The sequence below is a fragment of the Pan paniscus genome, chromosome 17, assembly GCF_029289425.2.
Source record: "Pan paniscus chromosome 17, NHGRI_mPanPan1-v2.0_pri, whole genome shotgun sequence".
Taxonomy (NCBI): Eukaryota; Metazoa; Chordata; class Mammalia; order Primates; family Hominidae; genus Pan; species Pan paniscus.
The window spans coordinates 53,566,829-53,592,887 of NC_073266.2; the positions used below are offsets into that span (position 1 = coordinate 53,566,829).

Genomic DNA, 26,059 nt, shown 5'->3' on the forward strand with positions numbered 1-26,059 from the left:
GCCAGCAGAGGACACAGATAAATCTGTGTGCAGCCCCTGTAAAGAGGAGGCTCCTTGAGGACACAGCAGAGCAGTGCAGCATGTCCTGGGCTGATGCCTGCAGAGTCTTTTGTAAGGCAGGGCAGTTGGGACACTGTGAAGAACTACTTTAGAGCAATGACGGAGATAACAATTTCATGCTAAGTTAATCACTGTTGTCCCCCTCCCTTAAAAACAGATATGTGGTTGCAGTAGGATTGGAATGTGGAAAGATTTGCTTATATACCTGGAAAAAGACTGATCAAGTTCCAGAAATAAATGACTGGACCCACTGTGTAGAAACAAGTCAAAGGTATTTCTTTCCTATTTTTGTTTCCATCAGATTAACTAGAAATTGTGGGGTCTTTCATGGCAAATTTTATGCCACATTTTCATGGAGAGGGACATATATCTGTATTCGTCGTGTCTACCACTTTGTTTTGTGGTAATCTGAAATTGATACATGTGGTAATCTGAAATTGATATATTGCACTTGATTTTTAAAAGTTTGCTTGACCAAATTGCTTGCATGCATAATATTATTTTTATAAACAACCATTTGAGATGAAAGTGATTTCCATAATGGTGTGTTGTAGAATTTGACTACAGTAGATTCTTAATTTGATTCAAAATGTTTGTGATTTTTAAAAATATTCTGGATTGTACTTTGGTAGTCGTATCCTTATGATTGAGCCCTTTACCTCAAAAGATCCTATAGTGGAGCTTTCAGGCATAGCAAGGCTCATGCCCTGGGCCTCATGCATTTGCCACCTGAGCTGGCATAGAGCACCTGCTGTTTACAACCTCCTCCCCATCCCACCCACCTAGACAGTAGGGATCACTTTTAATCTACCCTTTTACAGGTTTTATTCTTTTTGTGTGTGTGTGAGACAGGGTCTCACTCTGTCACCTAGGCTAGAGTGCAGTGGCAAGATCCCAGCTCACTGCAACCTCCGCCTCCCAGGCTCAATCAGTCTTCCTACCTCAGCCTCCCAAATAGCTGGGACTACAGACACGCACCACCATGCCAGGCTAATTTTTTTTGTATTTTTAGTAGAGACGGGGTTTCATTGTGTTGGCCAGGCTGGTCTCCATATCCTGGGCTCAAGCAATCCTCCTGTCTTGGCCTCCCAAAGTGCTAGAGTTACAGGCATGGGCCACTGTGCCTGGCCCACATTTTATTCTTTAAAAATGCCTAAATGTGGCTGGGTGTGTTGGCTCATGGTCTCTACCAGTGAGACCCCTGGTCTCTACCAAAAATAAAAGAAATTAGCCAGGTGTGATGGTGGATGACTGTGGGTCCCAGCTACTTGGGAGGGTGAAGTGGGAGGATCACTTGAGCCCAGGAGGTTGAGGCTGCAGCAAGCCATAATCACACCATTGCACTCCAGCCTGGGTGAGTGAGAGCCTGTCCCCCCCAAAAAAGTATAAACGTTCAGAAAGCTACTAATATCATTCTGTGTTATATTTTCTTAGGCTTTTTCAACCTTCGTATATCTGTACTGTTGAAAATACAATTTCAAATAGCAATTTCAAATGACAATATGATGAGGGTGAGTGCTTAATGGAGAGAGATTTGTGAGCAATGTCTTAAGATATTTCATCCAGCAGATCTTGTCTCCATGTCAGTCAAGCATGTTAGTGCTCATTATAATTATATTTATTAAAATGAGATATTGCCATGCCCCCATGGCTTCTCTCCTGCCTCTCTGGGCTGGGTTTAGCAGTTGAACTAGTTTGTGCTGTTGGCTTGCTGAAGAGGGAAGAAGTCTGTTGAAATTCCATGCTTCAGGCATTTGAAATTTTCTCTCTTCCTGGGCACCCTTTCCTTCCACTTTGCCTGCCCACAGTGCTCCCTTCACCTCTAACCTGGTGTGAAGACCTCTTCAGTGGCCCCCATGTGGGACACTGGTGGGAAGCCCCTTAGAAAGTGCAGGAAGGGAACACGTATAGAATTTGAGTTTTTTGTCTGAAGGGGTTGTTTTTTTCTTTGGTCATTATGGTGACTTAGGATTTGCAAGATGGAACTAATGCGTGACTTAACATATATTATTTGGATTGCTAATATTTCAGTTACCAAGTTCCAAGTACCTTTCAAATGAAAGCTTTTGCTAGTAATAAGATTTACAAAGGTAATATAAGCAAACACTACCCTTTAGGTTGGTTTGCCAAACTCCCTATCTTCTTAAATATGACATGTTAATATTCTGGATTTAAAGGACATTACCAAAAAAAGAAACCCACTATCTCAAAGCTTACATAGCCAAACAAGTATGTTCCTCAAAGTAGCTCCCTTGGAAAGAATTATACCACATATGTTTATTTCCGTGATTTCACTACTTCAAATCATTCTTTTAATGAAATGAGATAACTCTAATCCATAATAGTTGAGATTCCAGTGATGTTGCTATCACTTAAAATGTTCTTGCAACTTCTCTGTAGGAAGTGTGTTCAGAACTAGCTTACTAGTGATGCAAGAAAACAAATTATAATGCCTTTTATAATACTACTTATTTCAATCATTTTCTCTTTTTAAAGCTTGCCATTCATATCTATTAAGCTTGCCATTTATATTTATTATAAAGCTTACTTCCGGGTGCTTTCAACAGTCAGATTCATCCTCAAAGGAATATGGGCTATCACTGAGAGTACTCAAATCATAGTCTGCATAATATGGAAGCATTTTCTCTAGAATAATTTCAGAAAACAGTTGAGGCACAGCAGTCAGAGTGACTATTTATAAGGTCACGCAGTCATCTTGTTGCATAGGTTCAGGAGGACTGATCTTTAAAATGGGTTTCGTGACTTCATTCTTCCCTTTTAATCATGAGAATGCATCTGGTGACAGGGACTGTCAGCAAATGAAAGTGTAATGTGTGTGCTCTGGTATTGTTTTCAGTGTTTATTGCCCTAAAACCTACTTCGGTTTTTCACTTTATTCCTTTTTGGTTTGGGAAGCTAATTTGCAGGTTAAATTTATAGAAGATGTTGCATTTTCATAGAGATTTGTTCCTAACATACGTTGGTAACATTCTGGGTCTGCCTTTTTAAAGGGCTGGGGAGGTAGGGGGTAGGGAGCATTAATACGATGGTCTTGCCCAAGGTCACGCAGTTAGAGGTCACACTGGAGACCAAGACTCTTTCATTGTGCAGTACATTAAATCTGTCATTGTCTTTCTTTACCCAGTAGTAAAAATGCAATTCCATCCACCTCACAGGGATGTCAAAATAATAAAATAATCTAGAATATATTGTAGAGTTAAAATTGTTATAAATTTAGTAATGTTATCTAAAAGACTAACTTGAATATCCATTTCATGAAATTCCATTGATCATTAAAACAACATTCATTTAAAAAATTTTTATTTTTTGTTCTTTTTTAAACAACATTTGCCAGAGATTCATTGTCTGTGTCTTGCTCATTTTGGTGATGTTATTGCCAGTGAGTAAGATTAAAATTTAGTCTTGCAGTTTTAAGTAAATGTAGTAAAATATTTTCCAGGTTAAAATAAAATGGCTAAAATGTTAGTGATGCGATTTAAAAACCTGTACATTTCAATTTTCAGGTTTTAACTTCCATTCATGTTTCCACCATTAATTGGAAAAACAATTTCATGATTTCTCTATCTTTGTTTTAGCCAAAGTCATACACTGGCTATCAGAAAATTATGCTGGAAGAATTGCAGTGGAAAAACTGAACAGAAGGAAGCAGAAGGTGCTGAGTGGTTACACTTTGCAAGCTGTGGTGAAGATCACACTGTGAAGATACACAGAGTCAATAAATGTGCACTGTAATGGACTTAATAACTACATGCTTGCAGTCACTGGTATCTTAAAATATTATCATGTAAACAGGTCATCTTTACCTTCATAGCTGAACTGAGTTTCTGGGTTTTTTTTTTTTTTTTGAGATGGAGTCTTGCTTTGTCACAACCTCCACCTCCCAGGTTCAAGCGATTCTCTTTTTTCAGCCTCCTGAGTAGCTGGGACTAGAGGCACACCACCATGCCCGGCTAATTTTTGTATTTTTAGTAGAGACTGGGTTTCACCGTTGGCCAGGCTGGTCTCAAACTCCTCGTCTCAGGTGATCTGCTTGCCTAGGCCTCCCAAAGTGCTGGGATTACAGGCGTGAGCCACTGTGCCCAGCCTGAGTTTCATTTTTTAAGTCACATAGCAGTAGTCCTTATTTCAGTGCTAGACCCTTTGAAATGCGATGAAAGCTATGGACCCTTCGCTTTGTTATATAACATACGCACACACACCCAGAACTTTGCACATATGTTCAGAGATTCCTAGACCTGCAGACCTGCCTCTGTGTGTCCCAATTTAAGAACCTCTGTTCTTTCTTCATGACTGGATTTGCCCAATTTTGTGTTATTTTGGGACTTCATTTGTCCCTCTTTGGGACATTTCCTTATTTATTGCCCTCTTCAGAGAGTAGATGTAGAAAATAAAGAGAGGAAACCTAGATTACTTAATTTTTATTTTAACATTTTCTATAGATAGCATACCACGCCAAGTGTGCTCTGTCTTGATCCCCTTCTTTCTAGCATCTGCCAGACATTGTAGAGTTTCGCAAGCAGTTGTAGGTTTGAGCTGCAGCCAGTCATTTCTTTTATTCTTTAAAAGTACATAGATTCGTCTTTTTAGGGCTTTACTGAAAGTAAAATATCCTGACATTTAAACTGACAGATGTAGGAGGTAAAAAATAGAGTTCTGAAACATTTGAATTTATGTGACAGCTGAAGTCACGAGATGAGGGATGTATGTCCCGCAGGGAGGATGCAGAAAGAAGAAAAGGGTACTGGAAACAGCATGTCAGTGGTGCCAGCTGAGGGCTGGAGGCAGCCAGGAGAGTTGGGAGCCTGGGTGCTGGGTGGAGAGAGGTTAACAGGGAAGACATGGGAAGTACTGTGAAGGCTGGTATCAGCAGGGGACTACTCCAGCCCTGTTGGAACATAGAGCCATTTGGCAGATTGACAATGCAGTGACAGCTGTATATAATAAATGTGTTGAAAGGAGGAAGGTGAGGATTTTCTTGGTGGGAGTTTATGCTGTTATTTAGCATATTTTGCTTCCAAAGGGGTTAAGATGTTTTACCTAAATGGAGGTTTCTAGGTCAGTGCTATACAATATTTCTAATCTGTGTTTTATAGTGTGAGCTACATATGTAATTTTAAAATTTTCAAGTAGCCACATAATAAAGGAAACAGGTGAAATTTAGTGACATATTTCCTTTAATACGGTATATCCAAAATATTATTATGTCAACCTATAATCAGTATAAAAACCTGTTACTGAAATATTTTATAGGGCCCATCTCAGTTCAGACTAGCCACATTTAAGTGCTTCATAGCCACATGTGGCTCATGGCCATCCATATTTGGACAATGTACTTTAGACTATTGCATCTGTATACTCTTGTGCCATCAGCTGGGGGATGGGGTGTGTGTGCGTGTATACCAAGGCAGTGAGCATCTGAGCTTTGAACCTCAAAGACCAAAATGCCCTGCTCATTTTCCTGCTTATCAGCTGAGGAATCTTTACCCACATTGACACATGGGCTTGTTCTGACCCAAGTGCATGCAGGCTTCCAGAGCAGATTCAGAGGCCTAACTTAGTCCTTTAGCTTTCCTCCCAGCACAGAACTCCCAAGGTTATCTGAAAGTAGGCCTTGCCTAGAGAGACTGAGTTTTCAAGTTGTCAGTTTTCCCAAATTGTCCTCAAGCATCTTCCTCCGGAATCACCTTACTGTTTAGTAAACATTCAGAGGACTTGCTACACATCTGGGCAGTCTGCATTGTAATTCATATGTGTTTACACATTTGTGTCTTCATCTGCTAAAGCACCTTTGAACCATATTGTAATTCATAATATCTGAAGCAATTATCATGAATTGTAGTAATTCATAATATTGAAGCGATTCATAATATCTGAAGCAACCCCCAGATACGGGTTAGGCATGGCCCTGCTCTGAGCAGGATGGCAAAAGTGGCAGTCCGTGACGCAGCCCTTGTTACCCCAGGCTATTACTAAATGGTGGTGGTGGTTTTATCTTAATTAAAATGACATCACCAACAATGGGCCCTTTCCTGTCTGCCAGGAAAAGTTTTCTGTAGTGACGCGCGTGTTGTGTGTGTATGTGTGTGTTTGAGGCTATATTACTCATTGCTACAGCAGTTCAAAATGACTTGGAAAAAAACAATGAATGCTGGTCATTGATATGTATACTGACATGTTTAAGGGAAGTTACTGTGGTCTGTAACTTATGAAATACATAAAAAATATGATGGGTGGAGTGACGGACACATGGACAGATATGAAGCAAGCACTGTAAAATATTAGTGGTAGTTTTGTATGACCATACTCACGGCACCATTATTCACAGTAGCTAAGAGATGGAAGCAATACGTGCCCATCAGTGGGTGAATGATCAACAAAATGTGGTATATTCATACAGTGGAATATTATTCAGCCTCTAAAAGGAAGATATGCTGACACGTGCTGCAACATGGATGAATCTTGAGGACATGATGCTAAGTGAAGTAAGCCAGTCACTGGAAGACAAATACTCTATGCTTCCATTTATATGAAGTATCTAGAGCAGTCAAATGCATAGAAATAAGTAGAATGGTAGTTGCCAAGGACTAGGGGAGGAGGAAATGAGGAGTTGTTTAATGGGTATAGTGTTTCAGTTTTGCAAGATAAAAAGTCCTGGGGATTGGTTGCACAGTTAAGTTATGTGAATGCTGTATGCCGACTCAACTGTACACTCTAAAATGGTTAAGATGGTAAATCTTATCTTTATTTTACCACAGTTTTTTTTAAAGCATGGTAAACACCATTTCCCAGGATGTAAATCGGTACTAAAAAAAAAAAGTGCTCCAAAGTAAGATATATTTGGGAAACACAGGGATAACTAAGGTTAGATAGGTGTTCTTTATTGCAGGAATTCTAAGAGCATTTAACAAATTAATTTACACTGGGAATTTTCAGTGTGGAGGGTCTGGCTCATAGCATTTCACAAATATTACACTTCAGAGTCCCAAAGCCTTTAAATAAAATGTTAATGGTAGAAACTCCTTAAGGGGTGTTCACTGTACAATTCTTTCAACTTTTCTGCATGCTGGGAGTTTTTTTGGTAACAACATGTTGGGGAAAATGGCCTTGGAATATTTCATTCAAATTGGAGCCAAGCTATCACAAAGCTGTTGCTGCTAGTGGGAACAGCCCTAATGTCCATGTAACAAGCTGCCCTCCCCAACTCCCTCCCTCCTGTTTCTCCCTCCTCGGCACCCACTTCTAGGATTAACAGGCAGGGAGACGGGAGAGCCCAGTTCCGGGTACAGTTGGGCCACAGCAGAAGGAGGGCCAGGGTAGAGGTTTGGGCCTTGGCTCTGATGCTTGAACATAAACACACCTAGTCAGAAGTACATCAGTACAAAGTGGGCCCTACAAAATTATAGGGTCAGAAAACAGGTAAGTGGTTACCAGGGGCTGGGAATGGGGAGAGGAGTGACTGCAGAGGGACCTAGATTCTTCAACAAATACATTACAAGAGGAAAAGGGAAGGGAAGCCTGGAGATTGAAAGACACTTGAGACATGTGAATCCAGTGCAATGTGTGAACCTTGTTTGCCTCTTGATCTGAACTAGCCAATCAATCTTGTAAAAATGTGCTTAAGAGACAAAGCAAATTTGAACTCTGGCTGGATATTTGATGATATTAAGGAAACAACATTTAAACATATGACAGTGGGGCTATGGTTATGATTGGTTTTGTTTTTTTTTTTCTCTAGAGACTGGGTTTTGCAGTGTTGCCTAAGCTGGTCTTGAACTCCTGGGCTCAAGCAGTTCTCCCACCTCAGCCTTGGTTTAAGAAAAAAAAAAGTTCTCTTGAATCATAATTTCAGTATTTATGGATGAAATCAATTTATGTCTTGGGTTGTTTCATAATGATTGTGTGTGTGTCAAGGACTAGATGGGTTTTAGATGTGTGGATTATTAATGAAGCTGGGCAGTGTTGGGGTGGTTATACTATTCTAATTTTTTAATATACTTAAAATTTCCTTATAAGAATTGTTTAAAAAGAATGAGCATATCCGTAAGTTAAATACAAAAATTGTTACATTGTGAGGAGTTTTTCCCCTTCTAGCATGTAGTGGATGGTCCAGTATTAAGGCTCTGCCACGCTTAAACTAGATACTGGCACTCCAAGGACAATGAGGCTGAGGCCAGAAGAGAGACAGCGTGTTGGATGGCTGCATGTGGTTGGTGGATAGAGGACTCTGAGCCCCACTCTGGTGGACTCAGAGATCTGGGACCTGGGCCGGGCGTGGTGGCTCATGCCTGTAATACCAGCAATTTGGGAGGCTGAGGCGGGTGGATCACTTGAGGTCAGGAGTTCGAGACCAGCCTGGCCAACATGGTGAAACCCCATCTCTACTAAAAATACAAAAAAAAAACAAAAACAAAAAACAAAAAAACATTAGTCGGGCATGGTGGTGGGCGCCTGTAATCCCAGATGTTCCAGAGGCTGAGGCAGGAGAACCGCTTGAACCCAGGAGGAGGAGGTTGCAGTGGGCCGAGATCGAGCCACTGCACTCCAGCCTGGGCAACAGAGTGAGACTCCATCTCAAAAAAAAAAAAAAAAAAAAAATCTGGGACCCAGTACTGAGTGAAGACACCAGAGCGAAGGAGAGAGGCCATGCTGTGTCCGAGAAGCTCCTCCTGGGGTGGAAGGGACAGCTCCACAAAGGCTGCTCTTGCAGGGGCTCTCCTGCAGCAAGGTGCCTGCTGACTGTCCCCAGACTGTCCCCCGACACAGAGGGATGCAAAGGCAGCCTCTTCCTGCTCAGTGGAATAGGGAAATTATATCACCTTTCACTTCCCACTCTCACTTCTGCCCCTGCTACCCTTAGTCTTTTGCTGACATTTTCCCCTCTTATCTTTTCTCCTGACCAAGTTCTAGGTATTTCATAGGGCAGTCTAGGTGAGGGTTGGAACCCCAATGAGTTGGGTAACAGAAACCCAGCTCACACTGGCTGTCACCGTGGGCAAGCTGTTCCCCTCATCTCTAAAAGTGGAGATGAAATTAGCGTATGAGTCTGGCTTCCATTCAACTGTGTGTGAAAAAAATTGTAAAATTTTCTTTCTGGTTTACACAAGTTAAAAGTTTATTTCTCTTATATGAAAGGAGTCAAGGCAGACAGACCAGGATGGGGAGGGAGATGTCTACAGGGTCAAGGACCCAGGCTCTTATTTCGCTGTCTGACGTCCTTAGTATGAGGCTTTCACCTTCCAGGATGGCTGCTTGGCCTCCTGCCATGGTCTTTGCATTCCAGCCAGCAAAGAGGAAGAAGGCATGAAGAAAGGCCTGCCCCTGACTTTAAAAACATTTCTTGGAAGTCCCATACTATTTTGCTTAATCTCCTCGGGCAGAATTTAGTGTTGTGGCCATACCGAGCTTCAGGAGAAGCTGGGAAATTAAATCTTTATTGCAGATGCCCATGTGCTCAGCAGAGAACTGGGGTGCTTCATTCTGGAAGAAAGGGAGAACAACAGTAACCAGTGTGTAGGATTGTTCTGAGAATTAAATGAGCCAATATATGAAAAACACTAGTTTGGTTCCTGGGATATAAATAAGACAGCAGTAATTTGTATCTGGTACTATTATGATTAAATAAAGCTCTGCTCGTTGTCAACTCCATAGAGCCTTTGGTAAACCCCTCAAGTATTCTTTTTTGTTTTTCCTCTGAATTCCGGAGTATTTTATTCCAATTTTCTTTTATGGCACTTGTCACCTTATATCTTCTATTTTTGTGTATGTTTTATGCTGTGTCAGGTAGATGCCTTCTATTGTAAGGAAGTTCATCTCAAACACAAAGGAATTACTGGCTCATATGACTGAGAAAAATTCAGTGGTGGGATAGGCTTCAGGTGCAGTTTGATATGGGCTCTGCCTTCCTTTCTCTAGTTTGCTTAGCTCTGCCCTTTCCATGGCAGCCTTCTTCTTTTGTTATTATTATTATTTGAGACTGAGTTTCACTCTTGTTGCCCAGGCTGGAGTGCAGTGGCGTGATCTCGGCTCACTGCAACCTCCACCTCCTGGGTTCAAGCGATTCTCCTGCCTCAGCCCCCTGAATAGCTGGGATTACAGGCACACGCCAACACTTCTGGCTAATTTTTGTATTTTTAGTAGAGACGGGGTTTCACCATGTTGGCCAGGCTAGTCCTGAACTCCTGACCTCAGGTGATCCACCCACCTCAGCTTCCCAAAGTGCTGGGATTACAGGCATGAGCCACTGGGCCTGGCCCATTATTATTTTTAATAGAGACAGGGCCTTACTATATTGCCCAAGCTGGTCTCAAACTCCTGGGCTCAAGCCATCCTCCTGTCTTGGCCTCCCGAAGTGCTGGGATTATAGGGGTGAGCCACCATGCCTGGCCACATGGCAGCTTTCCCCTGAGGCCGTTCTCCCTCATTGCCGTAAGAGGAATGCAAACAGCCCCTACATTACTTTTTTCCTTGTTAGTATCAAAGGAAATAACTCTTAGCATTAAGTCTCTAACTTTACTCTGACTGGACCATTCCTCAGCTAATCACAGTGGGCAGGGGAAAGCCGCATGTTAAGTGGCTTGGGCCTGCCCATCTGATGTAACAAGCCGTGAGATCACCTGTGCTGGCCTAGAGGCAGAGTAGGTCCCAGTGAGATCACATAGCTGCTCTAACGTGGGGTGGTTCTCCAAAGCAAAATCAGAGGGGCCAATGGATACAGGATGGGCAACCAATGCAAGCCCCCTATACGAGCCTGCTAAAGCCTAAACACCTGCGCATCAGATGGTTTTCCTGTTGTCCACAGCATCCCTGAATTCAGCAAATATGTATTGTCACATATTTGCTGAATTCAGGGATGAATGAGTTTGATAATGCTGATGGCTGGTGGAGGAATTATTCTCAAATGTAATCTGCCAGTCAGTAAATAGAATATCTGAGATTCCTGTCTTGGTGGTTAAAGGGGTAGGGGGCAAAGAGTAGGAGGGAGGTGCTAGCACAGAAGGGACCAAGAAGGGGCTGGCCTGGCCCAGTGGACCTGCTCATGAATGAACATGGGAGAAGCCGAGCCCCCAGGAAGACAGCGCCAGGAAGATTGCTGCTCTGGGCCCTTTGCCCTCTCAGTCCTGTGGTCTGCCTAGTATTGGTGGGTCTGGTTGTTTCAAACATTAGATATAATGGAGCCTTGTTCCCAATCATTTCATGATGTTGAACTGCCCTTTTCGTTTCTATTCACAGGAAAGGTCTTGTGTCACTCTAGGGGAGGGAGCTTCCTGGGGTTTCTGATCTTTCTTTCCACTGCTCTCAGTTTCTACCAGGGCACTCTGCCAGTCTTTGGAGATAAACTTGCTCCAATGCTATGTCTGTCTCACTGCTTCCTGTGCCAGCCCTCTTCTGACTTCCTAGGTACCAGGATATCCAGGTCTGTGAGCTCTCATTGTTGGAAAAGTGTGCATTTCACTCTAGTAGGAAACACTTAAGTTAATTTCATTATCCAAACCAAATTCAGCCTTCTTGGACATACCTATCCCTATCCTGATATTTGTTGGGAAATTTGATCCCTCGTAATTGCAGCCCCCAACTGTAGGTTGGTGCAAAAGTAATTGCAGTTTTTGCCATTTTTGATGCAAAAGCCGCAATTACTTTTGCAGCAACCTAATATCTTCCAGACTAGGAGGCCAAGGTTTTCAGGGGGCTCGCCAGTGGGAAAACTCTACCCTTACTCACCATTTAGGACTTGACCACTATAGTGGAGCTGCCATCCCCACCTGGATAATAGAGCTGTTCTTGCTTAGGCCACTGCATACCACCTACCCAACAAGTTTAACAATCTGTCCTAATTGTTTAACCCTTGTCCTAATAGGCCTTATGGCCTTAGATATTGCCAAGGGGCTCTCTTCTGGCTCTGTCCCCACTTCTCTAACTGAACTTTCCCACCTGTGGCATGAGACAGAGACCCTTTAAGTGCCACTGTCCCCAGGGTTCTGGCCTCTTTCACTAAACACTTCAGAGCTCCTGAGATGACCTGTCCACAAGCCCCTCACATGACTCAAGTCTCCAACCCCAGACACTCTGTCCCCTTTGAGCCCTGAATCTCCACCGAGATGTCCTGACCGAGTTCCATATTGTCTCCCTATGCCTGAGACTCCCTGTGTCCACTCAGTCTCCCAATCTGACAGCACCAAGTCACCTTGGGCCAGTCCTTCGTCCCATTCATCCCTGAATTTCATCACTTCTGCATGATCTGGGCCTCAGACCAGGCCCTCACTGCTCTTCGCCAGGACTTTTGCCCAGCCTCTGACAGCAGGGCTGCCTGCAACCTCCCCACTCCCACCTCCCCCACTGCTGCCTGGGGTCTAAGCACACCCCGATCCAGCCACTCTCAGGAGGAGACTCTAGGGTGTTCATGTCCCTTTTAGACCAAGGCCAGCTTTCTCCTCTGTACCAGAAAGTCTGACCCCTCTTACTTCTCTCACTCCCCATCGCACTTATCCCCACAGAGCTGCAGTCTGTGCTCCAGCGTCATTAAAAGTCCTGCATCTGGAATTCTCTGAGCCTTTTTGCAGCTCTAGACCTTTGAGTATGGAATGCTGCCTTCCTTCCCCCACCTCCTCCTCCAGGACCCTCTGGGCAGGTCTCCCAGCAGCCCCAGGTCTGGGAGGCTCTTTACCCCGAGCCTGGACCTTTGTGGGAAGGACTTTTCTCTAGCGCTCTGCAGCCTGGAGGGGTGACCTGACTATGAACCTATCTCCTTCCTCATCCCAGGAGCCTCTCAGGCACAGAGACTGCCTTGCTGACTGTTGTCTTCTCAGTGCCTACCATGTTTGCAGCAGGGCACAGCTGCCCAGTGAACACTGAATAAATGCCCCTGCCAAAAGCACTAGTAATTTTCAAGTGAATATTCTAGTGTTTGAAGCCTGGACAGTTGCAAGAGGTTATAGCTGGTTTTCCTGCTCCCAATTCTCACAGGCTCATCCAGTCTGGTCATGGCCATTGGATAGTTCTACCTAAATCACTCATAGGGCACTTTCTAGTTCCAAAGCCTGCCTTTCCTTGTTTGTCCACCACCAACTCCAAGCCTAACTCTGACAAGCACTCATTCATCTTCTGCTGAGTGAGTGAATGAATGAATGAATGAATACATGAATGAATGCTTTGTATATAGTAGAGATTCTTGCAAATGGAGCCCATTGCTAGGAGACACTGGGGGTGGGAGTTGTTAACCTGGGAGCAAGGGGATTTCGGGAAGCATCATCAGGAGGTAAGGAATCAGGCTCAGTGAGGTGCACCAGGGACTAAGATTCACACGGGGAGAGATTTAAAGTACAAAATTGAGGGCATCTCACCTGTCTGCCCAACTGGCTCATAGACACATAATTTTTCAAGTTCTTAGGTGAGAAAGGGTTGCAAGTGGGAGTTGGAAGAGCTGTTTTCCTACCTAGCTGTAAACTTTAGGTGCAGAAGCTGGCCTCCGGGGAACTCAGCATGGACCAGCTCAGGTTGCTTGGAAGCTCCAAGGCCAGCAGCTGGACCAGGTGAGAGGTGGCCATGGCAGCCTATAGCACAGGGCCCAGGAGATCACTCCTCCTCCCAGGTCAGACATTCCTTGGTGGGGATAGAGGTTCTGCTTAAGGCAGGGTGAGAGCAAGCAATCTGACTTCTGATAGTCTCTTTCTGGTAGGAGCGGCCCAGGGAATCTTGGTGAAATGCACCTAAGGGTGCCAATTAGAGGCCAAGACTCCCAGTGTTTCTCACATTCCCTACTCCTCCTCCCATCTTGACTGGCTCACTGCTATGGCCCACTTCAAAGGCGTCCTCCTTTGGGCTACCTTCCCTGGATATCTTGCTAGGAAGTAGCCGCTTCCTCTCTTTCAATCCTATACCTGCATCCTGAACCAGTGCTGCCTGGGCACTCAGCCCACATTGCCTTGTGGCTAGTGTAGGTTCATTTTCCTACTCAGCTGTAGGTGCTATCTTCACATCCACCCTCCCAAGCACACAGTGCCCTAGATGGGCATAGCCAACTGCTTTAAAGTATTTCTGGATTAATGGTAGATCTGTGATTTTTAATAACCTTCAGGAGTTCTGCACTGACTTGGCCTATTCCAGTCCATCACTAGGCGAGCTTGTCTGAAGCAGCACCCCTGTGGACTGGTGGTTTGTTAGTTGGCTGTAGAACTCCTTGAGGAGAGGTTCTCCTTACATTCCCAGGGAAATGACCTAGGCCCTCCCTCCTCAGAGTGCCATTTGTGAATGGGGCATCAGCATCACCTGGGCTACTTAGAAACACAGAACCTCAAAGAGTCAGAACCTGCCTTTGAATAGGCTCTCTAGGGGATTCATGCAAATGAATGCCTGGAAACCCTGGCCTAGGGAAGACTCTCACCAGGAAGCAGGGCTTTAAAAGGATGGGTGAGGAGTGACACACTGAACAGCTGCTGGGAGGACCAACTCCACCCCTCTCAGATGGGGAAACTGAGGCCCTGGGAACCACGGTGGCTCACACCAGAGAGTTAGCAAAACACACTTCCCTGCCTGGGCTCTGGAGACTGACTTCCCAGGTGCTAGCTTGTCTTCTAGCTGCATGCCCTTGTGCAAGTTATTCTGCCTCTCTCTGCCTCAGCTTCCCCATCTGTAAGAGCCACCTCCTAGATCTGCATATTTAATCATTGAACGACCAGGACAGGTAAGAGTGTACACAGTGCAGTGCCTGGCACACAGTGAGGCCCTGTAACTAGCTCTTGTTATTAGTGCTGCCCAAAGCCACATTCACAGAAGACAGTCCAGTATCCAAAGTGCCTGCTTGAAGCATGGCCAGAAGGCAAGCAGATGGTGGGGTGGGCAGTGATATCAATGAGCAAATGCCTGCATCCATCCATCAGTACATTAACTCCTCCTCGAACAACTATGGGTGTTTGTCGAGTAAGGTCCTGGACATTCAGCAGTGAGGGAGAGAGCTGGGGTGGTCGGTGGGCAGAGGCCACTGAGGAATATGGGTACCTGGGCATGGACTCTAGCGCTGCAGTCCACAGACCCCTGGGTCTCCGGCCAGGGGGAAATGAGCTCTTAGTGGCGGGTCTTTCTCTGGCCTGGTATCAGGGGCCTGGGCGGGAGAGCCAGGGCTGCGTGCTGCCTTCCCATGGCTCTCACGCTGGGCACCGGTATGCATCATGCATCAGCAAGGATCCTAGGGCATCTGCGGCCCATACCCTGGGTGGCAGCTGGCCTGGATGCAGCACAGGTTGAGCTCTTGGGGCATAGGCCTCCTTCCCACCTCGTCCCCCCGCTGTATGCCTCCAGGGCCTGTGGGCCGCCTGCACCTGGTCACCCGCCTTCGGTTCTCCACCGAGCCTGCCTCTGAGTTATCTCCCCTGAGCCCCAGCACCTGCCGCCCATCCGCACTGTCCACCATCCCTGACATTCGATTCCCCCACGAGGCACCTCGCCTGTGCGTGCAGTACCTGTTTTGCTTCCACCCCATTCCCAGCAGCGGGTTCCGCACCTGGGATCGCACGTGAGATTTCCCCCCACCCCCTAACCGCATGCCTGGGCTCTACTACCTGCACCTGCCGCCCCACCCCTGCATCCCGCTCCGCACTTCCCGCGCATAGGTTTGGCCAGGCCCTCCCTATTGAGGCACCTGTTCTCCAAGACAGAGCCGCTGTGTCCCAGGTGCTCTGGGTGCAGGTGCGAGTGGGGATTGAAGGAGGCGCTCTTATTCCACTCTGTCCGGGACAGGGGCGGCTTTGTCCTAGGGGCACTCTTGCTTTAATAGAGAGGGCCCGGCCACACCCACGTGCGGGAAGTGCGGGGCGGGATGCAGGGTTGGGGAGGCAAGGGCAGGAAGTAGGGCCCAGTACGCGGTTGGGAGGGCGGGGAAGCTCAGCTCACTTGGATCCCAGCTGCAGGGCCCGCTCCGGGGGAAGTCCCCGAGCTTCCCGGTTCCGACAGTGTGCAGCCACTGAGAATTTATTAGCCTCGTGGATCCCTAATCTTTCCCCTTTTCTACCCTTTGCTCAGCCGCATTCTAACAAACGGCAAGCACACGCCCCGCTGGGTAGCAGCAACCCGAGAACGCCCCCACCCCCCGCCCCCGCCAGACGCCGGTTCCCGCTTGAGAGGGTGAGGGTCCCGAGACCCCTGCGAGGAGGAGGGTCGCGGGGTTCCAGGATGCCGATGCCAAGCAGGAAAGATCACCTCGTTGCTTCTTCCACCGGCCTCTCCGCGAGACATAGCTAAACTTGAACTTGGCATTCCAAGGGTCTGGAAACATCTTCGTGGGACCCATCGAGAGGTTGTTTAAAGACTGGCACCCGCTCCCGCGCCCAGGTGGGGAAAGGGCTGGCCGGAAGTGAAAGTCCGGTCGGGGCGCCACACCTAGGCTGCGGATTCCGAGAGACTGGAGGCTGGAGGCCTGGGAGGCGCGGCGGGGGCGGAGTCGCCGGGGGCCGGCTTCGCGCACTTCCCGGGCCCGGCCAGCCTGGATGGACTAGCCGGGGCCATGGCCGGCGCGGCGGCGGAGTCAGGGCGGGAGCTGTTCCCGGGTTCCCGGGACCCGAGCGCACCGCGGCTAGCCTACGGCTACGGCCAGGGCAGCCTGCGCGAGCTGCGGGCGCGCGAGTTCAGCCGCCTGGCAGGTGAGGCGGGCGGGCAGGCTTGGGGGACACGAGGTTTCTGGAACCGACGTGGACGGATCTTTTGCTCCTAGTGAGAGCGGCGCTACCTCATTCGGGGCGCATTTTGAATCGAAACTCCGGGAGGGACGTGTCCACGCGTCCTCCTAGTAGACACGGCTCCCTGAGGTCCCACCTGCAGCCCCAAGGCTTCTTGCTGCTCTTACTCTTCCGACTTTCCGGTGGGCAGGACCAACCTAGCGGTCTTCCCCTTTTCCCGCCCTCCGCGAGCGGGGCTTAGGATGGTTCTTGCCTCTCTTGCGGGAGACCCCTCACTGTAAAGGGCCTGCTGGGGCCGGGGTTGCAAAAGACAGCATGTCCAGCGGCCGTGACCCTTCGGATGTCCGCCCGAGGTAAGAGCGGTGCGTGGACCGCCAGCGCCCGGGCTGGGACAGCACCTCTGCCGGCGCGCCAGGTTGGGACCGGGAGGCCAAGGCCTCTTGGCCGGGGCCTCCCGAGGCTGCGCTCTGCAGACTCCTCTGGGATAGCCTGTATTCAGCTTTGATTTTCGAAACCTCATTTTCCTTACTCTTGCAGCGTCAGAACAATCCCTCTGAGCTCCAGTTCTCTGGGGGACTAGAAGAATTAGCAAACAGTGCAATTTCACCTTTAAGAACAGGGCGAGCCTGTGAATTAGACAACACCAAGATCACATCGTGCCTTTCCTCAGAGCGGAACAGGCTGATGAAATTGCAAATCAAGCTCCATCTGGCCTTGGCCGACCCAGCCCTCTGCTGCCAGGGCCCCAGTTCGTGACTCATCCCTCTGCCAGGGACTTTGGGTGCAGGGCTTCATCAAGCCCCAGGGCCGCGTGCCAGATGGTCAAGGAGGGTCCGCAGGTGAAGTGGGCACGTCTTGGCACAGGGCACCGGGGTTTGAGTGTATCTGCTCTGTCGCGATGAACAACTGGTGACTGCTCCCCTTCTGGGGGCAGAACAGCAACCATGACTTGGGTTTCACTACTCGGGTAGCTGATTTCAGCGCTTTGGGTCACTTCCTGGTGTTGTGGAGGGTAACTGTTTTCCCTTTGGGGGCTGTGAGAACTGTGGCCTCCTCCTGTGTGTCTCCTCTGGCTTCCTAAGTAGGGAGAGTCAGGAGGGAGACGGGGGTGCCTTCTGCCAACCTCTCTATTCACTCCTCATCCTTCCCTCTCGCAGGGTCACCTGCTGGAGACAGCTCCTCACCCTTCTTTCGTATTCTCTCTCTCAACTATTAATTATGGAAATTTCCTACCACTCAGAAATAGACGGGTACTATGAATGCCTACAGGTGCTGGGGAGGGAGGCTCTCCATTCTTTGAAGCAACTCTTCAAGGCTACCTGAGTAATTATATCAGCACCGCACCTCCTTAATCCCCTAAATCTCCTCCAGCTGTGATCTCTCACGCCCACTATTGGCCAACCTCTCCCCTCAATGCTACCCTGGGAAAGTAGAGCTATGTTCTGGTCCCCTCCTGGTTTCACTCTTGTCCCTCAGAGAACAGTACTTTTCCCCTCAAATGCAAAATTGGGATGTGTCAGCCAGGCTGGCCCTCAGAACTCGCTACCACTTACTGTATGTCTGGTAGTGTTGTGGGCATCTTTTATTTAATGCAAGTTCCTTGTATTTCCTCTACATTATGGTTAAAGCAGACATTTGTGCACTAATCTGACGCCCCTCCCACTGCTGGGAGTCTTGGAACATGTCCACTTGTTTTTCTCCTAGAAACAAGCCAGAGAGAGGGCAGGAAAAAACAAACCAAAATAATATCACCTCTTCCTCGTTCCTCCTCTCCCCTCATGAAGTTTTTCTGCCAATTTGAGAATTACTCTGGTTAAGTGGTGGCTCAATAATTAAATGCTTAAGATTTAAGTGCTGAAATGTGTTACCTAAAGATTTGGATGGGAACTTCCTTGCCTTTGTGAAGGGAGAGTATTGAATATACGGATGTGTGTCAAGGGTCTCTGGAAGCCTTCGTGCTGAATCATGACCACTCACCATGCTGGAAAGAGAACTGGAGGGGGATGACCTAGAGCTGACCCTGGAATTCTCTTTCCTGAAGAAGGTCTGATGCCATTTAACTTTGGGGTAATTCACCTGTTTCTAATAACAGCTACACCTGTGTCCCGAGCATTGGACTGGATGCTGCCATATAGCAACTCATTTAACCTTTGTCCTATCTGCAGATGAAAGAACAGGGGCCCAGAATGGCTACTGGTGGAGCCAGGATTCAAGTCTGGGTTGATTGACTTGGATTTTGTACTGTTAACCCCTATGCTGCCTGACTTTCTCCTAACATCACATCTATGGGTGATTTAACACAGCTTTCCCACCCTTTTGTTTTTCCTGCAAAATTAACCATTGGACCAAAAGCCAAAGCATCTTCTTCTCCAATAGCTACTTGGCCCTCCAGAAGACTGTGGCACAGTGTGAGATGCTCCCCAGCAGCTTCCAGGTCTCACCTGTGGCCTTGATGCCTGGGTGAACAAAAGCCTTTCTTTTGGTTTGGTACCTTTGTATTTCTGAATCTTTAGTAAAAGCGAACATTGTTTTAAAAGTATCTTTTTGGACTAGCTCATACATTTGATATGGTTTGGCTCTGTGTCCCCACCTAAATCTCGTGTTGAATTGTAATTCCCAATGTTGGGGGAGGGACCTGGTAGGAGGTGATTGGATCAAGGGGGTGGATTTCCCCCTTGCAGTTCTCGTGAGGGTGTGTTCTCACAAGATCCGGTTGTTTAAAGTGTGTAGCACAAACTGGGTATGGTGGCTCAAGCCTGTAATCCTAGCACTTGGGAGGCTGAGGTGGGCAGATCACTTGAGCCCAGGAGTTCAAGACCAGCCTGGGCAACATGGTGAAACCCTGTTTCTACAAAACATACAAAAATTAGGCAGGCATGGTAGCTCATGCCTAAAGTCCCAGCTACTGTGGAGGCTGAGGTGGGAGAATTGCTTGAGCCTGGAAAGTCAGAGCTGCAGTGAGCTGAGATTGCACCACTTCACTCCAGTCTGGGCAACAGAGTGAGACCCTGTCTCAAAAAAAACAAAAAACAAAAACAAAAAAAAAACTTTCTTTGGTCAGGTGCAGTGGCTCATACCTATAATCCCAGCACTTTGGGAGGCCAGCCTGGCCAACATGGCAAAACCCAGTCTCTACTAAAAATATAAAAAAATTAGCCCGGTGTGGTGGCACATGCCTGTAATCCCAGCTATTTGGGAAGCTGAACCCAGGAGGTGGAGGTTGCAGTGAGCCAAGATTGAGCCCCTGCACTCTAGCCTGGGTGGCAGAGCAAGACCCTATCTCTCAAAAAAAAAAAAAAAGAAAAAATTGTGTAGCACCTGCCCCTTCACAAGCGCTTTCTCTCTCTCTGTCTCTCTCTGTCTCTCTCTCTGTCTCTCTCTCTGTCTCTCTCTCTGTCTCTCTCTCTGTCTCTCTCTCTGTCTCTCTCTGTCTCTCTCTGTCTCTCTCTGTCTCTGTCTCTCTCTGTCTCTCCTGTCACCATATGAAGATGTGCTTGCTTCGCTTTCCATCAAGATTGTAAAGTTTCCTGAGGCCTCCCCAGCCATGACTCCTATACAGCCTGTGCAACTGTGAGTCAATTAAACCTCTTTTCTTTATAAACTACCCAGTCTCAGGTAGTTCTTTATAGCAATGTGAGAATGGACTGATACAACATTTAGTGGTATCAGATTCAAAAGTTGCCAAAGGAGGGTGAAGAATCGCCAGGGAGCCTCCCTCTCACGCCAGCTGCAGCCACTGTGTCTACCTCAGAGTCAATTGCTGTCACTTATGTCTTGTGTATCTTTCCAGTGGTTGTCCATATTTATGTGTGCATGTGCACACTTTTTGAGACGGGGACTTGCTCTGTCACCCAGGCTGGAATGCAGTGGCATGATCATAGCTCACTGCCGCCTTGACCTCTTGGGCTTAAGCTATCCTCTTGCCTCAGCCTCCCAAGTAGCTGGGACTACAGTTGTGCACCACCATGCCTGGCTATTTATTTCTATAGAGATGAGGTCTCACTATGTTGCTTATGCTGGTCTCAAATTCCTGGCCTCAAGCAATCCTGCCTTGGCCTCCCAAAATCCTGGGATTATAGATATGAGTCACTGTGTCCAGTACACTTAAAACACGTGCGCACACACACACACACACACGTGAGCCATATGTCTCACCACTTGTCATAGTTTGTGTTTAAGGTCTTTCTCTGCCATTATCATGCTATCTTCTATTTTGTTCATTGCTGTGTCTCCAGCACTTAGAACAATGCCTGACACATAGTAGGTGCTCAATAAATATTTCTTGAATGCAAATACACTCAATAAACTAGGAATGAAGGAAAAGTTAACCAACTGATAAAGGTCATCTGCAAAACCCCCCACAGCTAACATCATACTTAGTGGTGAAAGACTGAAAACTTTCATCCTGAGTTTGAAACAAGACAAAAGTGCCTGTTCTCACCATTTCTATTCAACGTTGTACTGAAGGCTCTAGCCAGGGCAATTAGGCAAGAAAACAAAATAGAAGGGATCCAGATTGGAAAGAAGTAAAACTATCTCTACTTGCCAATAATGTAATTTTGTGTATAAAAAATTTCAAGGAATCCACACACAAAACTATTGGAATTTAAAAACAAATTTAGCCAAGTGGTAGGATACAAGATCAATATGCAAACATCAGTTCAATTTCTATACATTGGCAATAGATACTATGAAAATGAAATTAGAAAAACAATTCCTAAGGCATCAAAAATAATAAAATACACAGAAAAAAATTTATCAAAAGAAGTATCACATACACTGAAAATTGTAAAACATCATTGAAAGAAATTAAAGAAGACCTAAATAAATGGAAAGATATCCTGTACTGATGGGTTGGAAGACTTAATATTGTTAACATGGCAATAATCCCCAAATTAATATACAGATTCAATGAAATGCCTATCAAAATCCCAGCTGCCTTTTTGCAGAAGTTGACAAGCTGATTCTAAAATTTATATAGAAATGCAAGTGACTCAGAATAGCCAAAGCAATCGTTTTATCTTATTTTATTTTTTGAGTCAGAGTCTCACTCTGTCACAAAGACTGGAGTACAGTGGCGCAATCTCAGCTTACTGCAATCTCCACCTCCCAGGCTCAAGTGATTATCCTGCCTCAGCCTCCCAAGTAGCTGGGATTACAGGCGCACGCCATTACCGCCTGGCTAATTTTTGTATTTGTAGTAGAGATGGGGTTTCACCATGTTGGCCAGGCTGGTCTTGAACTCCTGACCTCAAATGATCCACTCACCTCAGCTTCCCCAAGTGCTGAGATTACAGTGTGTGCCACCACACCTGACCTCAAAGCAATCTTGAAAAAGAAGATCAAAGTTAGAGGAATCACACTTTCCAGTTTCAAAACTTACTACAAAGTTACAGAATGAAGACAGTGTGATATTGGCATAAGTATACACATATAGACAAATGAAATATAATTTTAATTTAATAAATCCATATGTCTATGGTCAATTGATTTTCAACAGATACCAAGACTATTCAACGAGGGAAATAACTTCTTCAATAAGTGATATTGGGACAACTGGATATCAACATGCAAAGGAACGAACTTGGACCCCTACTTCATTCTGCATTCAAAAGTTAACTCAATGGATCAAATACCTAAATATGAAACAGCTAAAAGTATAATATTCTTAGAGTAATACATAAGCATAAATCACCAGGACCTTGTTGAATTAGACAATAATTTCTTGTGACACCAAAAATGCAACAACAAAAATAGACAAATTGGATTTTATCAAACTTAAAGAGAACTTGTATGTTTCAATGAACACCATCAAGAAGGTGAAAGGACAACCCACCAAATGAGAGAAAACACATCCACACAAAAACTTGTACACCAGTATTCATACCAGCAATCATTTATAATACACAAAAGTGGAAACAATCCAAATATTCCTCAGTAGATGAATGGATAAAATGTGGTATATTCATACGATGTAATACTATTCTGCCGTAACAGGAATGAAGTTCTGATACATGCTAAAATGTGGACGTACCTTGAAAACATTATGCTAAATTAAAGAAGTCAGACACTAAAGGCCACATATTGTATGGTTCCTTTTACATGAAATGTTCAGAACAGGCAAATCTAGAGAAGCAGAAAGTAGATTAGTGGTTATCAAGGGCTGGGGTTGGAGGCATTGGGGAGTGATTGGTAATGATATGGGATTTCTTTTGGGGATGAATGAAAATATTCTAAAATTGGTGGTATTTATGTAATTTTATGAATATGTTAAAAACCACTGAATTGTATACTTTAAGAGAGTGAATTTTATGTTATATCTCAATAAAGCTGTGATAAAACAACCCATTCTACACAAAACAAAATATTTGATAAGTGAATGAATGGATCTCTTCACATTATATGTACTTGAAAGTGTATCTCAGAGTTTGTTTCATGTCAGTACTTATTATTAGTGTACAATGTTTATTTTAAAAGCGCATTGATGGATATTTAAGTTGTTTCCAATCTTTTGCTATTGCAGGCAATAGTTCCTCGAATAGCCTTATATTCAGGTCATTCCACATAAGTGTGGGTATTTGTAAGATGAATTCCTGCAAGTGGAATTGCTAGGTCAAAGGGTGTGTACATTTTAAAGCATGAACTGATGTTGCCAAATTGCTGAGCATAAAGGTGTACCTGTGTACCCTCCTACCAGCCGTGTACCAGTGAGCTTGTTTCGCCACAGCTTCATTCACACAGTGAGGAATCCAACCACTGATCTCTGCCAATCTGATCAGTAAACCGCGGTATCTCATTTTCATCTAAATTTGCATTTCTCTCAGAGAGAGGCTGGATGGATCATTTGCATTCCTTGTATTCTTGGAAGCTCTGCAGCTGCATTAGTGTTGAGGGGTGCAGAGCAGTGTGGGAAAGTAGGATCAGGGCTCTCCCCTCAGGGACTCCTCCCAGAACCTCCAGAATAGGTTGTGAGTGACAATGTGAAACAGCTTTGCCATCATTCATCACGAATGTCTGCTGGGCGTCTTCTCTGTGTGGGATGCTGTTCCAGGTTCACAAAAGAGTGAAGAGAGCTGATTAATCAGGAGGGCTCTCTCAGGGCTTTAAAAGTCCTTCAGCATTAGAAGTGCAGTCCTTCCACTGCTCATGCCTACACTTGGATTAAGAGGCACATATCAAGAGGCACAAGTCAGTGGCCTGATGTTACGTCTGCATGCATTAGATGACATTGGTTGGGCTTACACAAACCAGATTCAGGTAAAATTTTAGTATTTATTTTGTGTTTTCTTTCAGGAACTGTCTATCTTGACCATGCAGGTGCCACCTTGTTCTCCCAGAGCCAGCTCGAAAGCTTCACTAGTGATCTCATGGAAAACACTTATGGTAAAGAAAAACACCTGAAACAGGTTTTAATCAACTACATGCAGCTGATATACCTGTGCATATTAAACGTTGGATTAATAGGCCAGGAATATTCTGACCACAAAAAGCTGAATAAGCCCCATGTAAGATAGGGGCCAGGCAAGCACCCTGGGTCATTCTGTACTGTAAACATGTGGCCGGGATGGAGGGAGCTGGCTCAGGGACAGACACACAGGTTACTACCAGAAGAAGAGGCCAGTGTTAGGAAGGGCACAGAGATTCAAAGGTGCTGTATTTGGTGGTGGTGAGTGACCCTGTATAGTGCAGAGAGTGGGGCAGCAGGAGGGATGTTAATTCAGTCATTCACTCTATAACTGTTCATTGAGCCACTATGATGTGTGGGGGACAGTGCTATAATGGGAACAAAATAAACATATCCCTTTCTTCTTGGACACTGTGATCTAGTCCTGGAAGACAAGACCTTAAGTGAACTCCAAATAGATGTGATTACCAACTGTGTGAAAGACTATGGACAAAAGGTGCCTGGTTCCAGGCCAGCCTGTATCTGCAGTGACAGTGGGGTTGGCTTGTGCATGTCAGGGAAAGCTTCCTTTGGAGTGGAGTGGATGCTGGAGGATGAGCCAGAATTCACTCAGACAAGAGGGGGAGAAGTGCGAGCAGGCAGGGTAACAGCCTGAGCCAAGATCCCATAGTGGTTTCAGGAACCAGTCCAGGAACACTGAAGGGAGAAGAGTGGGAGAGGTCTGAATGGGGAGGGAGGGAGAAGAAGCCAGTGTGGGACATTGTAGATGCTTGATCTTTGTTCTAGGAGCAATGGTATTGTCATCAGTGGCATTTATTTGCAGCACAACATGATCTCACATACTTTGGAAAGGGAATTTGAAATCACAGTGGCAGTAGCAATTGTAATATTTGTGATGAGAATAACGATAAGTAACATTTATCAGGTACTCGCTATGAGCTTTCTCTCTTCAGCCTCACAACAACCCAAGAGGCATAGGTTCTGGTATCACTCCTGTTTTATAGGTGAAGAAATGGGGCCCCAGAGAGGGCAAGTAACTAGCCTGAGGCTGCACAGGAAGGACTGGAGCTTGGGGGAGCTAGAAGCTGTGTTTGCAGGCAGTTTAGCTCCAGAGCCCAAGCCCTTAGCCTCCACCAGAGTGCCTCGATTCAGGATACTTCTGTTATGCCACATTAAGGGGTTTGGATTTTGGCTCTGGGCAGCCAGCAGATATTTAAATCTGGGGAACAGTCTTCTGGGAAGGTGCCAAGGAGGGATTTATCCTGATTTTAATCTGCACTTTGCAAAGGTTCTTGTAATTCTCCTTCTTTGACCTTTGCCAGAGCCATAACCGTGGGAAAGCCTGAGAGATGGCAGAGTTGAGATTGCAGGTGGTGCTAATGATGCAGCGCTGAAGCCAAGCAGAGGAAAGGCAATGAGGATAATTACCAGGTCCCACAGGTTACTAGCAATGTGGAAACAGAACATGTGGTAGCTGCAGTGGCCAGAAATCCAGTGCAATCTTTCAGTGTATTTTGGAGGAAAAAAAAAATCTAAAACTAAAGGGCAAATTCTGCGTTAATGAGCACATGTAGCTCCTAAGAAATGCTGGTGCCTGGTCTTATAGGTCAGGCCCTACCAAAGCCTGTCTGGGGGTTAAGTTTGAGGGAGGTCATGATACTCTGGGACACATTTGGTGAGGACACCGGGAAGGGAGTAAAACTAGAAGTTAAGAGGAAGAGTGACATTGGGAGGAGGGCCTTCCTCCTTGAAAGTGGTTGGCTAAGGGCAGCACAGTGGCCCCCTTCACATATTTGGAGGCCGGGATCAATTATTTCTGCAGGAAAGGCATCAGCAGTGGTGGTGGGATCTGCAGGGCAATACGTGGGGACTTAGATTAAGTGGCGTTCATGGCTCTGCTTCATGCTTG

At 45.9% G+C, this 26,059-nt stretch overlaps 2 protein-coding genes and 1 long non-coding RNA gene across 9 annotated transcripts in view; 2 read left to right on the forward strand and 1 right to left on the reverse strand.

Annotated features, from left to right (window-relative positions):
* The window catches only part of ELP2 (elongator acetyltransferase complex subunit 2), a 48,578-nt gene extending 41,473 nt beyond the window's left edge, over nucleotides 1-7,105 (forward strand). For 3 of the 4 annotated variants that reach the window (XM_003830220.7, XM_063597248.1, XM_034943476.3), the window contains 2 exons: nucleotides 218-331; nucleotides 3,657-7,105. In XM_003830220.7, coding sequence (XP_003830268.1) covers nucleotides 218-331; nucleotides 3,657-3,813 — 271 coding nt within the window. In that variant the 3' untranslated portion in view covers nucleotides 3,814-7,105. The remainder of the gene's footprint in view (nucleotides 1-217; nucleotides 332-3,656) is intronic. The other variant, XR_609164.6, reaches the window with a different exon arrangement.
* Nucleotides 7,106-9,168: 2,063 nt separating this feature from the next.
* LOC130540982 (uncharacterized) lies at nucleotides 9,169-16,399 on the reverse strand. Its single transcript, XR_008955019.1, has 2 exons — nucleotides 16,270-16,399; nucleotides 9,169-9,558 (listed from the first exon to the last, which is right to left on the reverse strand). It is a non-coding gene; the product is annotated as an uncharacterized LOC130540982 (long non-coding RNA).
* Nucleotides 16,400-16,528: 129 nt separating this feature from the next.
* The window catches only part of MOCOS (molybdenum cofactor sulfurase), an 84,442-nt gene continuing 74,911 nt past the window's right edge, over nucleotides 16,529-26,059 (forward strand). For 2 of the 4 annotated variants that reach the window (XM_003830219.6, XM_008955665.4), the window contains exons 1-2: nucleotides 16,529-16,709; nucleotides 24,039-24,128. In XM_003830219.6, the coding sequence (XP_003830267.2) occupies nucleotides 16,574-16,709; nucleotides 24,039-24,128 (226 nt within the window). In that variant the 5' untranslated portion in view covers nucleotides 16,529-16,573. Of the gene's footprint in view, nucleotides 17,099-24,038; nucleotides 24,129-26,059 lie in introns of all 4 variants that reach the window. The other 2 variants (XM_008955666.4, XM_063597247.1) reach the window with 2 other exon arrangements.